The sequence below is a fragment of the Oncorhynchus gorbuscha genome, linkage group LG25 (assembly GCF_021184085.1).
Source record: "Oncorhynchus gorbuscha isolate QuinsamMale2020 ecotype Even-year linkage group LG25, OgorEven_v1.0, whole genome shotgun sequence".
NCBI lineage: Eukaryota > Metazoa > Chordata > Actinopteri > Salmoniformes > Salmonidae > Oncorhynchus > Oncorhynchus gorbuscha.
The window spans coordinates 44218580-44232970 of NC_060197.1; the positions used below are offsets into that span (position 1 = coordinate 44218580).

Below are 14391 nucleotides of genomic sequence, written 5' to 3' on the forward strand. Positions count from 1 at the left end.
GTCCCAGGTCGTCTCCTCCTCCTATAGCCCGGTCCCAGGTCCTCTTCTCCTCCTCCTATAGCACTGTCCCAGGTCGGCTCCTCCTCCTGTAGCCCGGTCCCAGGTCGGCTCCTCCTCCTATAGCCCGGTCCCAGGTCGCCTCCTCCTATAGCCCGGTCCCAGGTCGCCTCCTCCTATAGCCCGGTCCCAGGTCGTCTCCTCCTCCTATAGCCCGGTCCCAGGTCGTCTCCTCCTCCTATAGCCCGGTCCCAGGTCGTCGGCCCCTCCTCCCGTAGCCCGGTCCCAGGTCGTCGGCCCCTCCTCCCGTAGCCCGGTCCCAGGTCTTCGGCTCCTCCTCCCGTAGCCCGGTCCCAGGTCGTCGGCCCCTCCTCCCGTAGCCCGGTCCCAGGTCGTCTCCTCCTCCTATAGCCTGGTCCCAGGTCGTCGCCTCCTCCTCCTCCCGTAGCCCGGTCCCAGGTCGTCGCCTCCTCCTCCTCCCGTAGCCCGGTCCCAGGTCACCCAGGCTGTATAATCCACACCTGATGTAAATCATGTAATTGCCTCACTTCCCCTTCAACAGAGTGCAGATCAGATGTCACTGTCTCAAACGGCACCGGTTCAGCGCTCTGTTAGCCGATCAGGTACGCACCAATACGGTTCACCTGCAATCTCCTAGTACAGACAACGCCGATGGTAGTTACCACAACGTGTGTGTGTGTGTGTGTGTGTGTGTGTGTGTGTGTGTGTGTGTGTGTGTGTGTGTGTGTGTGCACGTGCGCGTGTGTGTATCAGACGTTCCGTCGTCTCCCAACGCGTCGTCCCCTCCAGGCCTGAGTCAGAAACCCAACAGTTTCCTGTTCCGCACCTCGTCCCGCTGCAGCGTGAAGAGTCAGTTCTCCATCTCAGGCTCCACACAGAGTCTGGTGGAGGCAGGCCGCTCTGAGTCTCGCTCCGTGTTGAGACCAGATGTAGTACAGCTACGTAAGGTACGGTCTACCTCCTACCTAACCTCTTCTTTCTCTTTAATGCCTCTCCACTTATACTCTATCAATTGAAGTGGCTTTTTTATTTTTAGCATGGGAAATATATGTTAACATTGCTAAAGCAAGTGAAATATATGTATTTTTATTTTTAAATGCGTTAAACATTACACTCACAAAAGTTCAGAAAGAATAAAGACATTTCAAATGTCATATGTCTATATACAGTGTTGTGGTGATGTGCTAAAGGGAAAATAAATATATATATATAAATATAGGTTGTACTTATTTAACCCCCTCCATCCTCCATCTCTGATACTCTCCCTCTGCCCCCCCCCTCCCGGTCCATCTCTGTACCTCTCACCCCCCGGTCCATCTCTGATACTCTCCCTCTGCCCCCCCTCCCGGTCCATCTCTGTACCTCTCACCCCCCGGTCCATCTCTGATACTCTCCCTCTTCCCCCCTCCCGGTCCATCTCTGTACCTCTCACCCCCCGGTCCATCTCTGTACCTCTCTCTCTCTCTCTGTCAGACTCTGGAGTCGAGGTTAAAGACCGTCCTGCCAGAGGATCTAGGTGAGGCGTTGTCCAATGGAACGGTCCTCTGCCAGCTGGCCAATCACGTGCGGCCTCGCGCTGTGTCCATCATCCACATTCCCTCCCCAGCAGTGGTAAGTCAATTCCAGACATTTACTGTACAATTCTACTCAGTCTAGGATCAATACATGGACTGGGACTTGATTTGATCAAAACAAGTTAATAAATATGGTATTTGTTGTGATGATGTGTCTGTCTGTGTCAACTCTGCCGGTGTCTGTGTAGTTGACTCTGCCGGTGTCTGTGTAGTTGACTCTGCCTGGGTCTGTCTGTGTAGTTGACTCTGCCTGGGTCTGTCTGTGTAGTTGACTCTGCCGGTGTCTGTGTAGTTGACTCTGCCGGTGTCTGTGTAGTTGACTCTGCCGGTGTCTGTGTAGTTGACTCTGCCGGTGTCTGTGTAGTTGACTCTGCCGGTGTCTGTGTAGTCGACTCTGCCGGTGTCTGTGTAGTCGACTCTGCCGGTGTCTGTGTAGTCGACTCTGCCTGGGTCTGTCTGTGTAGTCGACTCTGCCTGGGTCTGTCTGTGTAGTCGACTCTGCCTGGGTCTGTCTGTGTAGTCGACTCTGCCTGGGTCTGTCTGTGTAGTCGACTCTGCCTGGGTCTGTCTGTGTAGTCGACTCTGCCTGGGTCTGTCTGTGTAGTCGACTCTGCCTGGGTCTGTCTGTGTAGTCGACTCTGCCTGGGTCTGTCTGTGTAGTCGACTCTGCCTGGGTCTGTCTGTGTAGTCGACTCTGCCTGGGTCTGTCTGTGTAGTCGACTCTGCCTGGGTCTGTCTGTGTAGTCGACTCTGCCTGATGTTCGGTCTCTCTGTCTCTTCAGCCAAAGCTGAGCACGGCCAAGTGTCGTCTCAACGTGGAGAACTTCATCTCAGCCTGTCGTAGGCTGGGGGTCCCTGAGGTAAGGACTCGTTCCTTTCCACCCTTCAATTCCCTCCTTTTTGTTCTCTCTATGGTTCATCACGTGCCATGGTGTCTCCTTGGTCACGTATGTTAGTGTTTTTCTCAGCTCTGAGATGATCCAGTTACAAACAGTTTTTTGTTAGCTACTTGTTGCGTTGTCCTTCTGTGCTTGAAGCTAATTATGTTTGCCTTTGTCTCTCTGTTATGTCATCTTCATCTCTCTCTCTCTGTTTTCTGTCATCTTCATCTCTCTCTCTCTCTCTCTCTCTCTCTCTCTCTCGCTCTCTGGTATCTGACATCCTTCTCTCTCTCTCTCTTGGTTATCTGACATCTGTCTCTCTCTCTCTCTCTCTCTCTCTCTCTCTCTCTCTCTCTCTCTCTCTCTCTCTCTCTCTTATCTGACATCTGTCTCTCTCTCTCTCTCTCGGTTATCTGACATCTGTCTCTCTCTCTCTCTCTCTCTCTCTGGTATCTGACATCCTTCCCTCTCTCCCTCTCGGTTATCTGACATCTGTCTCTCTCTCCCTCTCGGTTATCTGACATCTGTCTCTCTCTCTCTCTCTCGGTTATCTGACATCTTCCTCTCTCTCTCTCTCTGTCTCTGTGTTATCTGACATCTCTCTCTCTCTCTCATCTTCCTCTCTGTATCTGACATCTCTGTCTCTCTTGGTTATCTGACATCTCTCTCTCTCTCTCGGTTATCTGACATCTCTCTCTCTCTCTCTCTCTGTTATCTGACATCTTCCATTCATCTCCTTTCTCTCTCGGTTATCTGACATCTCTCTCTCTCTCTCTCTCTCTCTGGTATCTTCCATTCATCCTTCCATCTGTCTTCTCTCCTCTCGGTTATCTGACATCTGTCTCTCTCTCTCTCGGTTATCTGACATCTGTCTCTCTCTCTCTCGGTTATCTGACATCTCTCTCTCTCTCTGTCTCTGTGTCTCTCTCTCTCTCTCTCTCTCGGTTATCTGCTGTGCTGCGCTGTGTGGAGGCCCTGGTGAAATCTTAGAGGGGACAGCCTCTCTCTCTGTCTCTGTCTACTCCTCACTGCTCTCAGAGGGCTTCTGGTTATCTGACAGCCTGGTCATGATCCTGCTGTCACACTCTACTACCACCTCTCTCTCGGTTATCTGACATCTTCCTCTCTCTCTCTCTCTCTCTCTCTCGGTTATCTGACATCTCTCTCTCTCTCTCTCTCTCTCTCTCTCTCTCGGTTATCTGACATCTTCCTCTCTCTCTCTCTCTCTGTTATCTGACATCTTCCATTCATCTCCTTTCCAACCCGATCTTCCTCTCTCTCTCTCTCTGGTATCTGACATCTTCCATTCATCTCCTTTCCAACCCGATCTTCCCCTCTCTCTCTCTATCAGACGGAGGTGTGTGTGTTGTCTGATGTGTATCTCTGTAAGCTGCCTGCTGTGCTGCGCTGTGTGGAGGCCCTGGTGAAATGTGAGGTAGAGGGGGACAGCCCCTACAGCCCCTACTCCTCACTGCTCTCAGAGGGCTTCTTGGTCTTCTACAGCCTGGTCATGATCCTGCTGTACACACTGTACTACCACCTGGTCTCATAGATAGTGTGTGTGTGTGTGTGTGTGTGTGTGTGTGTGTGTGTGTGTGTGTGTGTGTGTGTGTGTGTGTGTGTGTGTGTGTGTGTGTGTGTGTGTGTGTGTGTGTGTGTGTGTGTGTGTGTGTGTGTGTGTGTGTGTGTGTGTGTGTGAGCTCTCGGACTGATGTGAATTTGACCACCAATGCGAACATTCACAGACAACCTGGACTTAAATAATCCACCATGATTTCATAAACACACGCGCACACACACACACACACACACTCGCAGCTGTCCTGGCATGAGGTATGCAGAGTGAGAGACGAGCCTCACAACACAGGAAGGACTGTCAGCTACCCCCTCCAGCCTCACAGCTGTCAAAGACGCACCCAACGTGACAACAGTACACACACACACACACACACACACACACACACACACACACACACACACACACACACACACACACACACACACACACACACACACACACACACACACACACACACACACACACACACACACACACACACACACACACAGCCACAGCCACAGCCACAGCAGAACACACAGTGTGTACGTACAACAGCTGGTGTGGTTGAGCACAACATGGAACCATGTGATTCATAAAACAACCACTGAAATCATGCCCTTTAACTTTGAGAGATTGGCTCTGGCCCATATTGAAGTCGTCTGACATAACCTTTAGGTAAGAGGGGCCCTTTCAAACATCACAACCTCTTTGAATGATTAGCAGAGAAATACCCTTTAGGTAAGAGGGGCCCTTTCCAACATCACAACCTCTATGAATGATTCGCAGAGAAATACTCTTTAGTTAAACCGTTAGTTCTAATGCAGAAACACTCATTTATATTTTTAAAGGGCTTCCCTACATGACTACTGTTACCCCTCTAATGCACAGCATGTCTCTGTCTGACGATGTCCTGTCTCTCTGTCTGACGATGTCCTGTCTCTCTGTCTGACGATGTCCTGTCTCTCTGTCTGACGATGTCCTGTCTCTCTGTCTGACGATGTCCTGTCTCTCTGTCTGACGATGTCCTGTCTCTCTGTCTGACGATGTCCTGTCTCTCTGTCTGACGATGTCCTGTCTCTCTGTCTGACGATGCTCCTGTCTCTCTGTCTGACGATGCCCTGTCTCTCTGTCTGACGATGCCCTGTCTCTCTGTCTGACGATGCCCTGTCTCTCTGTCTGACGATGCCCTGTCTCTCTGTCTGACGATGCCCTGTCTCTCGGTCTGACGATGCCCTGTCTCTCGGTCTGACGATGTCCTGTCTCTCTGTCTGACGATGTCCTGTCTCTCTGTCTGACGATGTCCTGTCTCTCTGTCTGACGATGTCCTGTCTCTCTGTCTGACGATGTCCTGTCTCTCTGTCTGACGATGCCCTGTCTCTCTGTCTGACGATGCCCTGTCTCTCTGTCTGACGATGCCCTGTCTCTCTGTCTGACGATGTCCTGTCTCTCTGTCTGACGATGTCCTGTCTCTCTGTCTGACGATGTCCTGTCTCTCTGTCTGACGATGTCCTGTCTTCAGTGAGGGAAAACGCCCTGTACTCAGAGAATTGGGAAAACCCATTGTAACCCTTGAGGAGATTACAAAACAGGAAAGGACAACGTTTATCAAATAAGATAAGAGGACATTTTGTGACCTAGACTCCCAACATTTTGCTGAAAGCATTAAGACATTATTCTCATGGAAGCCATTTTGGGGGGGGGGGGGGGAATGAGACCAATCATTGGTGCCTGTTATATCTGCCAGTAAGAGTACTCAATGACCAACGCCTTCCACTGGTTTCTGCCTGCCATGTCTGACCGTGACCACCAGGGGGCGGTGTTGCTACACACTACATTACACCGACTGCTATCCCCAATGCTTTTTTAAACCTGATGGTACAGAAACATTTCCAAGCTTGTAATGATTTATTTTACTTATTTTTTGTTGTTTGTTTGGTCACCGGCTTAACATGCTTCATGTTTGTAAAAATGTAAACAACTAATTAAATTATTTTTGTCTTATTTATATATATTTTTTAATGTTTTTTGTGTTTTTATTGTATTTTCTGTTTGTTGCAGTGCTGGGGGGAAAGAGCATTGGCCTCATAGATAAAAGCTAACTGAAATCAATTGGTTTAATTCGCTTCCTGATTGAGTCACTGGTCGTAGCCGTTCAATGGGACCACTTCTCCAAAGCTCGCTCGAATAAACATTTAGATGAAGATAATGGTTAGCTTCGATCAGTCAGATAATTAACTTAAGTCTGAATTAACTGTCATGTGACCTGCTCTTTCCAGTTTAGGCACTACATTTCCCATCAGCCCTATTGTGTACAATGTTGTTCTGGGTACTGTTGGGAAGCTGTGTTTTTGTTTTTGTGTGTGTGTGCATTGTTGAGGCCTCCGCTTTCTCCAGCGTAAGGCTGTGTCATAGCTTACTGAGTGTTCCGTGAAAACTCTGATATCCAAGCTAATAGAGTTTGTCAGCTTGTGGTCTGGTTCGTTTAGCCTTTTTCAATGGGCAAAATGAATGGGGAAGGAAATAGGGGGGTTATAACACGTAAGGTTGACGCAGGCTTTTGAGAGAGAAGTCATGTTAACTAACTGATATTATGAAGCGTTTATCTGCGATTTTTGTTTTTACTCCATAAATCTAAATTCACAAAGCGACGTTAGCCGATGAAGGTTCTCTCGTAGAACAAGACCTGCGTGTTTTTTTTTTTTTTAAACCTCTGACCTTATTTTCGGCAGTTATCCAAAAATGGCATTTTGTTTTCCCACATAGACTTTGTTTTAGTGCCGACAAAAAGACACCATTGTCAAAAATACTGAGGAGGTGTAATACAATTTACACACACACACACACACTCTCTGTAAATAGGCACCATTTCACCTTGTATTTGAGGTGTGTCGTCCTAATACTGTAATCAGGACTTGTTCATAGGACGGTGGCGTATGCATATTGATGGAGCTTTAGTCACCTTGCATGAAGTAGGCAAGAAGAGTGGCCATTTAGTTGGTTCCCAACTCCTCATCCTTCTACTACCGTGTCCCTGAGGGATATGTGGAAATGTCCATTTCCTCTCTCTTGTTTGTTACATCATTTTTTGGCGCATAAAACCAGTCAGTCGTTGTTGGAAATTGCATTTGCGATTTAATGTTTCAACCAAAATGAGTTTTATAAAAATAAAAAATAAATTTAAAAAAGGTGGAACCACTACCATATTCACTGGTTTAGAAATGAATTATATTCTTTAAAATGTTAACTGAACAGAAATACTGTTGTAATTTTGTAATATTTATATCATACCTATGTATTTAAATGAGTTTATATAAAATCTATAGTTTTTCTCCTCTGTCTTGAAATTATTAAATAAGGAATTTAACCATTTCCGGTGTCATCGTCTGCTTTTGAATTTGTCAGCTTTTTTTTGCTGCTGAAATGTTTTTGTTTTTGTAACTTGTATTCCTACCGTCAAACTTTTGTTGCATTCTGCCCCTGCGCTTCAAACTCTGCTCTGCCCTGTGGATACCAGGTTTACTACTGTCATTTGTGTGCTGCCCTCTAAGTGGAGAAGGTATGTTTTCTGCAGCAGCTCACAGAACAGAGGTAATGATTGCTCCCTCGCTGCATGTTTGGACTGGGGTTAGTAGAGGAGGATAAATTACAGGGCTCTCAAGTCTTTCCTCCATTCCTTGTCCCCTCTCCTCTCGATTCCTTGTACCCTCTCCTCTCGATTCCTTGTACCCTCTCCTCTCGATTCCTTGTACCCTCTCCTCTCGATTCCTTGTACCCTCCTCTCGATTCCTTGTACCCTCCTCTCGATTCCTTGTACCCTCTCCTCTCGATTTCTTGTACCCTCTCCTCTCGATTCCTTGTCTCCTCTCGATTCCTTGTCCCCTCTCCTCTCGACTCCTTGTCCTCTCCACTAATTTGTAGTTTTCCTTTATAAGATTCGAACCAGGTTGCAACCTGTGTTTCATCCCCTCCTCCACCGAACGAACCTCCCTACGAGAATGGTCTTTTATTTGATGCGCAAGTGTCACTGGTCACAAGCTCCACCCACTTACTGAGATTTTATCCAATGAATGCCCTCAACTCCACTGAGCTCGCGGGCTCTTTCTCAATCCATCTCTCCTCGATTCCTCTCCTCAAAATGCATTGAACTTTTTTCCTCCAATACGATTTGAAGAGTTGAGGAATCAAGGCGAAGATGGATTGAGAAAGAGCCCCTCGCCTCTTTTGAAAGTTGAGCGGGAAGTGTAATGTCTTCTAGGTTTTCCAAAGATGGGAGGAGAGGACGGGAGAAAAAAGAAAATACCTTTTAAAAGCCCAATTTGTACCTTTTTCTTCTATTGGTCTCCACTCCATCTTCCTCTCCATGGAGGACAAAGAAATGGGTACTTCGTGTTCCTTGTTTGAGCAGTGGAGGGAGGATGTGGTGCATGAGTGGACAAGTATTGAAGTTGTATAGTGGACGTCTGCGTGTTTTTCGCTCCTTTAAGTAACTGAGATGGTGTGACCGTAATGGTTGTTTTGACTACAGGTTAACAAGTCGTTAGCTCGGTTGTAACCCGAGGTGCATGATCGTGTTCAGTGTGTGTGACTTCTGTCCCTCTTCCCACCCCAGGACACCCTGTGTCCCTGCCAGCTGATCCTGGACGGTGAGGGTCTGTCGCGGGTCGCCCAGACCGCCCAAGCCCTACTGGACCTCCCTGTGTCAGGACCCCGCCGCGTCGCTGCCCCAACCGGGCTGCCCCAACAACTGCCTGCTCAGAAGCTTACCAGCACCCAGTAGTTATCATTACAGGATGAAATATAATGCAGTCTGCTGCGTGTGTGTGTTTTCTTTCATTCTTTGCCCATGTCTGTTTTGCTGTTTAAACATCTGCATTTGAATATGTAGCATACAGAGAATGGCACAACTTCCCCATAAGACTCAACTACACTGTCACGTCGAAGAATAAAATCTCAGGAAACTGTCCATGTTTGTATTTCTTTTAGGTTTTGTATACGTGTTACTGTATTTGTCTACACAGGGCCTCATTTCAACACAGACCTCCTGAGGTGCTAGAAGTTGTAGCCACATCACAATCAAACCTGCTGTTCTCAGAAAACATTAGAGAGAGGAGGAGGAGGAGGAGGAGGTGGGGGGAATAATGTTCCCCTTTAATTAATCATCTGTTGCTTGAATCATGAACCAATCACCAGTGGAGACTAATTAACAATCAGCAGTAATTGGTCCGTCGCACACACTCCCGACGGCAGAACTGGTCTGCCGACTGATCACATCCCTTGTATTAGACACACACAGTGTACACAGCATGCACACATTCTCTGTCTCTCGCTCTCTCTCTTTGTCTCTGTCTCTCTCTCTCGTTCTGTCTCCCTCTACATTACTCATCTCATATGTATATACTCTACTCTGTACCATCTACTGCATCTTGCCGTTCTGGACCATCACTCATTCATATCCTTATGTACATATTCTTTATCCCTTTACCCCTTGTGTGTATAAGGTAGTAGTTGTGGAATTGTTAGGTAGATTACTTGTTGGTTATTACTGCATTGTCGGAACTAGAAGCACAAGCATTTCGCTACACTCGCATTAACATCTGCTAACCATGTGGATGTGACTAATTAAATTTGAGTTGATTTGATGTCTCTGTGTGTGTCTCTCAGTCAGTCTGTGTTGGGGGAGAGAGAGAGAGACCGAGATAAGAGCCTGTCTACTCCTCTCACGTCCCGGGCGGAAGCGAGAGCCGGCTTGTTGCTCGTAAGCGCCGTGTCGGGGAGTGCATTTATCGGCTGTAATTGAAGCCGAGAATGAACCCCCGTGCCCACGCTCAAGCGTCATGGAAACAGGGTACTGCGGTCCACCCTGATTTGTGTTAGGAAACTACGTCATACTGATAATACAGATTTAGGATAGGGATATCGTCAGATTTAGGATAGGGATATCGTCAGATTTGGGATAGGGATATCGTCAGATTTGGGATAGGGATATCGTCAGATTTGGGATAGGGATATCGTCAGATTTAGGATAGGGATATCGTCAGATTTGGGATAGGGATATCGTCAGATTTGGGATAGGGATATCGTCAGATTTGGGATAGGGATATCGTCAGATTTAGGATAGGGATATCGTCAGATTTGGGATAGGGATATCGTCAGATTTGGGATAGGGATATCGTCAGATTTAGGATAGGGATATCGTCAGATTTGGGATAGGGATATCGTCAGATTTGGGATAGGGATATCGTCAGATTTGGGATAGGGATATCGTCAGATTTGGGATAGGGATATCGTCAGATTTGGGATAGGGATATCGTCAGATTTGGGATAGGGATATCGTCAGATTTAGGATAGGGATATCGTCAGATTTAGGATATCATTCGATTTCGGATAGGGATATCATTAGTATCTTGTCTGGTGCTACTATCCTTTTGAAAAGGTTATTAAAGATGGAACAAGGTGTTGTAGGTCAGATAGGGGTCAAATACGAGGTCGCACAAGATATCCTTAGTGCTTAAGTTTCATTAGGCTGAATCTTTACTGAATACATGAGCATGGGAAGACATGAGCATCAGCATGGGAAGACATGAGCATGGGAAGAGAAGAGCATGGGAAGACATGAGCATCAGCATGGGAAGACATGAGCATCAGCATGGGAAGACATGAGCATCAGCATGGGAAGACATGAGCATCAGCATGGGAAGACATGAGCATCAGCATGGGAAGACATGAGCATCAGCATGGGAAGACATGAGCATCAGCATGGGAAGACATGAGCATCAGCATGGGAAGACATGAGCATGGGAAGACATGAGCATCAGCATGGGAAGACATGAGCATCAGCATGGGAAGACATGAGCATGGGAAGACATGAGCATCAGCATGGGAAGACATGAGCATCAGCATGGGAAGACATGAGCATCAGCATGGGAAGACATGAGCATCAGCATGGGAAGACATGAGCATCAGCATGGGAAGACATGAGCATCAGCATGGGAAGACATGAGCATCAGCATGGGAAGACATGAGCATCAGCATGGGAAGACATGAGCATGGGAAGACATGAGCATCAGCATGGGAAGACATGAGCATCAGCATGGGAAGACATGAGCATGGGAAGACATGAGCATCAGCATGGGAAGACATGAGCATGGGAAGATATGGGAACCGACTGTATTGTTCAAAAAAACAAACTATTTTACTCTTGTACATTTTGGCAAAAGTGGATTATTAGCTTTTCAAAACATGTAACTTCAAAATTAAATCACAATTAAATTGTACGATGCTGTGTGTAAAATTGCAAACGAACTGTAGTTCCATGCTGTAGTTTATGTAAATCTCCTTGCAAGACTCCACAACACTCTTGAACGGTGTCAAACCAACTCTGGGCAGCGCTGGGTAAGTCCATACAACTTCAAGATCAACTTCAAATGGCTCTTTATCCTTCACTTGTATACTAGGTTTGAGAGAGGCAATATTCGATTGGTTCTTTTGCTCTAAATTACCACCGAAGTCGTATGCTTGATATACAGGTAACTGTCAAAATAAAGGGCCTCGGGGGGGCAGGGAGAATCTGGAGGGGTGTTGGGCCTCGGGGGACAGGGAGAATCTGGGGGTGTAGGGCCTCGGGGGGGGCAGGGAGAATCTGGAGGGGTGTTGGGCCTCGGGGGACAGGGAGAATCTGGGGGGTGTAGGGCCTCTGGGGGACAGGGAGAATCTGGGGGTGTTGGGCCTCGGGGGGACAGGGAGAATCTGGGGGTGTAGGGCCTCGGGGGGACAGGGAGAATCTGGAGGGGTGTTGGGCCTCGGGGGGGCAGGGAGAATCTGTAGGGGTGTAGGGCCTCGGGAGGCAGGGAGAAGACACACAGACACTTAATTTGTACGACTCAGATACACTGATGTTTGTAAGATAGACGTAAATAAAAGAGGAGAGGACTGAATAGACGTGTAGAGGAGAGGACTGAATAGACGTGTAGAGGAGAGGACTGAATAGACGTGTAGAGGAGAGGACTGAATAGACGTGTAGAGGAGAGGACTGAATAGACGTGTAGAGGAGAGGACTGAATAGACGTGTAGAGAAGAGGACTGAATAGACGTGTAGAGAAGAGGACTGAATAGACGTGTAGAGAAGAGGACTGAATAGACGTGTAGAGAAGAGGACTGAATAGACGTGTAGAGGAGAGGACTGAATAGACGTGTAGAGAAGAGGACTGAATAGACGTGTAGAGAAGAGGACTGAATAGACGTGTAGAGGAGAGGACTGAACCTCTCTCTTTTGGTGTATTCACGTGATGCCAGGTTTTCCTCTGGCATCATCCTGATAATGCTGTACTGGGTTCTCTCTGTGAACTAAAACAACAGGGAAAAGCTGGTTAGCTTTACAGCTTAAACATAAAGAGACTAGATCACATACTGAGTGACATATACTGAGTGAAGAGGAGTACAGGTAGTTCCTGGGGGGGGGGGGGTTCTGACGGTTCCTGTCTTTGCTACTGCTGCTGCCGTCTCCTGTTGTCTCTGTGAACTATTGGAGAATGAGACTGCTGCAAGCTGAGATGAGCCAGTTGCCATCTGTGCTGTACAGAAACACCAAAGCCCCATCGATCAACACCTTGTTATACACCTAGTTATACTGAAGTGAAATGGAGAAGTAGCCTACCTAGTTATACTGAGGAGAAACGGAGAAGTAGCCTACCTAGTTATACTGAGGGGAAACGGAGAAGTAGCCTACCTAGTTATACTGAGGGGAAACAGAGAAGTAGCCTACCTAGTTATACTGAGGGGAAACGGAGAAGTAGCCTACCTAGTTATACTGAGGGGAAACGGAGAAGTAGCCTACCTAGTTATACTGAGGGGAAATGGAGAAGTAGCCTACCTAGTTATACTGAGGGGAAATGGAGAAGTAGCCTACCTAGTTATACTGAGGGGAAACGGAGAAGTAGCCTACCTAGTTATACTGAGGTGAGATGGAGAAGTAGCCTACCTAGTTATACTGAGTGGAAACGGAGAAGTAGCCTACCTAGTTATACTGAGGGGAAACGGAGAAGTAGCCTACCTAGTTATACTGAGGGGAAACGGGAAGTAGCCTACCTAGTTATACTGAGGGGAAACGGAGAAGTAGCCTACCTAGTTATACTGAGGGGAAACGGAGAAGTAGCCTACCTAGTTATACTGAGGGGAAACGGAGAAGTAGCCTACCTAGTTATACTGAGGGGAAACGGAGAAGTAGCCTACCTAGTTATACTGAGGGGAAACGGAGAAGTAGCCTACCTAGTTATACTGAGGGGAAACGGAGAAGTAGCCTACCTAGTTATACTGAGGGGAAACGGAGAAGTAGCCTACCTAGTTATACTGAGGGGAAATGGAGAAGTAGCCTACCTAGTTATACTGAGGGGAAATGGAGAAGTAGCCTACCTAGTTATACTGAGGGGAAACGGAGAAGTAGCCTACCTAGTTATACTGAGGGGAAACGGAGAAGTAGCCTACCTAGTTATACTGAGGGGAAACGGAGAAGTAGCCTACCTAGTTACACTGAGTGGAAACGGAGAAGTAGCCTACCTAGTTATACTGAGGGGAAACGGAGAAGTAGCCTACCTAGTTATACTGAGGGGAAACGGAGAAGTAGCCTACCTAGTTATACTGAGGGGAAACGGAGAAGTAGCCTACCTAGTTATACTGAGGGGAAACGGAGAAGTAGCCTACCTAGTTATACTGAGGGGAAACGGAGAAGTAGCCTACCTAGTTATACTGAGGGGAAACGGAGAAGTAGCCTACCTAGTTATACTGAGGGGAAACGGAGAAGTAGCCTACCTAGTTATACTGAGGGGAAATGGAGAAGTAGCCTACCTAGTTATACTGAGGGGAAACGGAGAAGTAGCCTACCTAGTTATACTGAGGGGAAATGGAGAAGTAGCCTACCTAGTTATACTGAGGGGAAACGGAGAAGTAGCCTACCTAGTTATACTGAGGGGAAACGGAGAAGTAGCCTACCTAGTTATACTGAGGGGAAACGGAGAAGTAGCCTACCTAGTTATACTGAGGGGAAATGGAGAAGTAGCCTACCTAGTTATACTGAGGGGAAACGGAGAAGTAGCCTACCTAGTTATACTGAGGGGAAACGGAGAAGTAGCCTACCTAGTTATACTGAGGGGAAATGGAGAAGTAGCCTACCTAGTTATACTGAGGGGAAACGGAGAAGTAGCCTACCTAGTTATACTGAGGGGAAACGGAGAAGTAGCCTACCTAGTTATACTGAGGGGAAACGGAGAAGTAGCCTACCTAGTTATACTGAGGGGAAACGGGAAGTAGCCTACCTAGTTATACTGAGGGGAAACGGAGAAGTAGCCTACCTAGTTATACTGAG

At 47.4% G+C, this 14391-nt stretch overlaps 1 protein-coding gene across 3 annotated transcripts in view; it reads left to right on the forward strand.

The window, feature by feature from the left end:
• Positions 1-8997, forward strand: part of lrch4 (leucine-rich repeats and calponin homology (CH) domain containing 4) — a 62685-nt gene extending 53688 nt beyond the window's left edge. For 2 of the 3 annotated variants that reach the window (XM_046328164.1, XM_046328165.1), the window contains exons 13-17: positions 560-620; positions 772-965; positions 1492-1629; positions 2375-2452; positions 3825-5053. In XM_046328164.1, the coding sequence (XP_046184120.1) occupies positions 560-620; positions 772-965; positions 1492-1629; positions 2375-2452; positions 3825-4025 (672 nt within the window). In that variant the 3' untranslated portion in view covers positions 4026-5053. Of the gene's footprint in view, positions 1-559; positions 621-771; positions 966-1491; positions 1630-2374; positions 2453-3824; positions 5054-8643 lie in introns of those variants that run through there. The other variant, XM_046328166.1, reaches the window with a different exon arrangement.
• The last annotated feature ends 5394 nt before the right edge of the window (positions 8998-14391 follow it).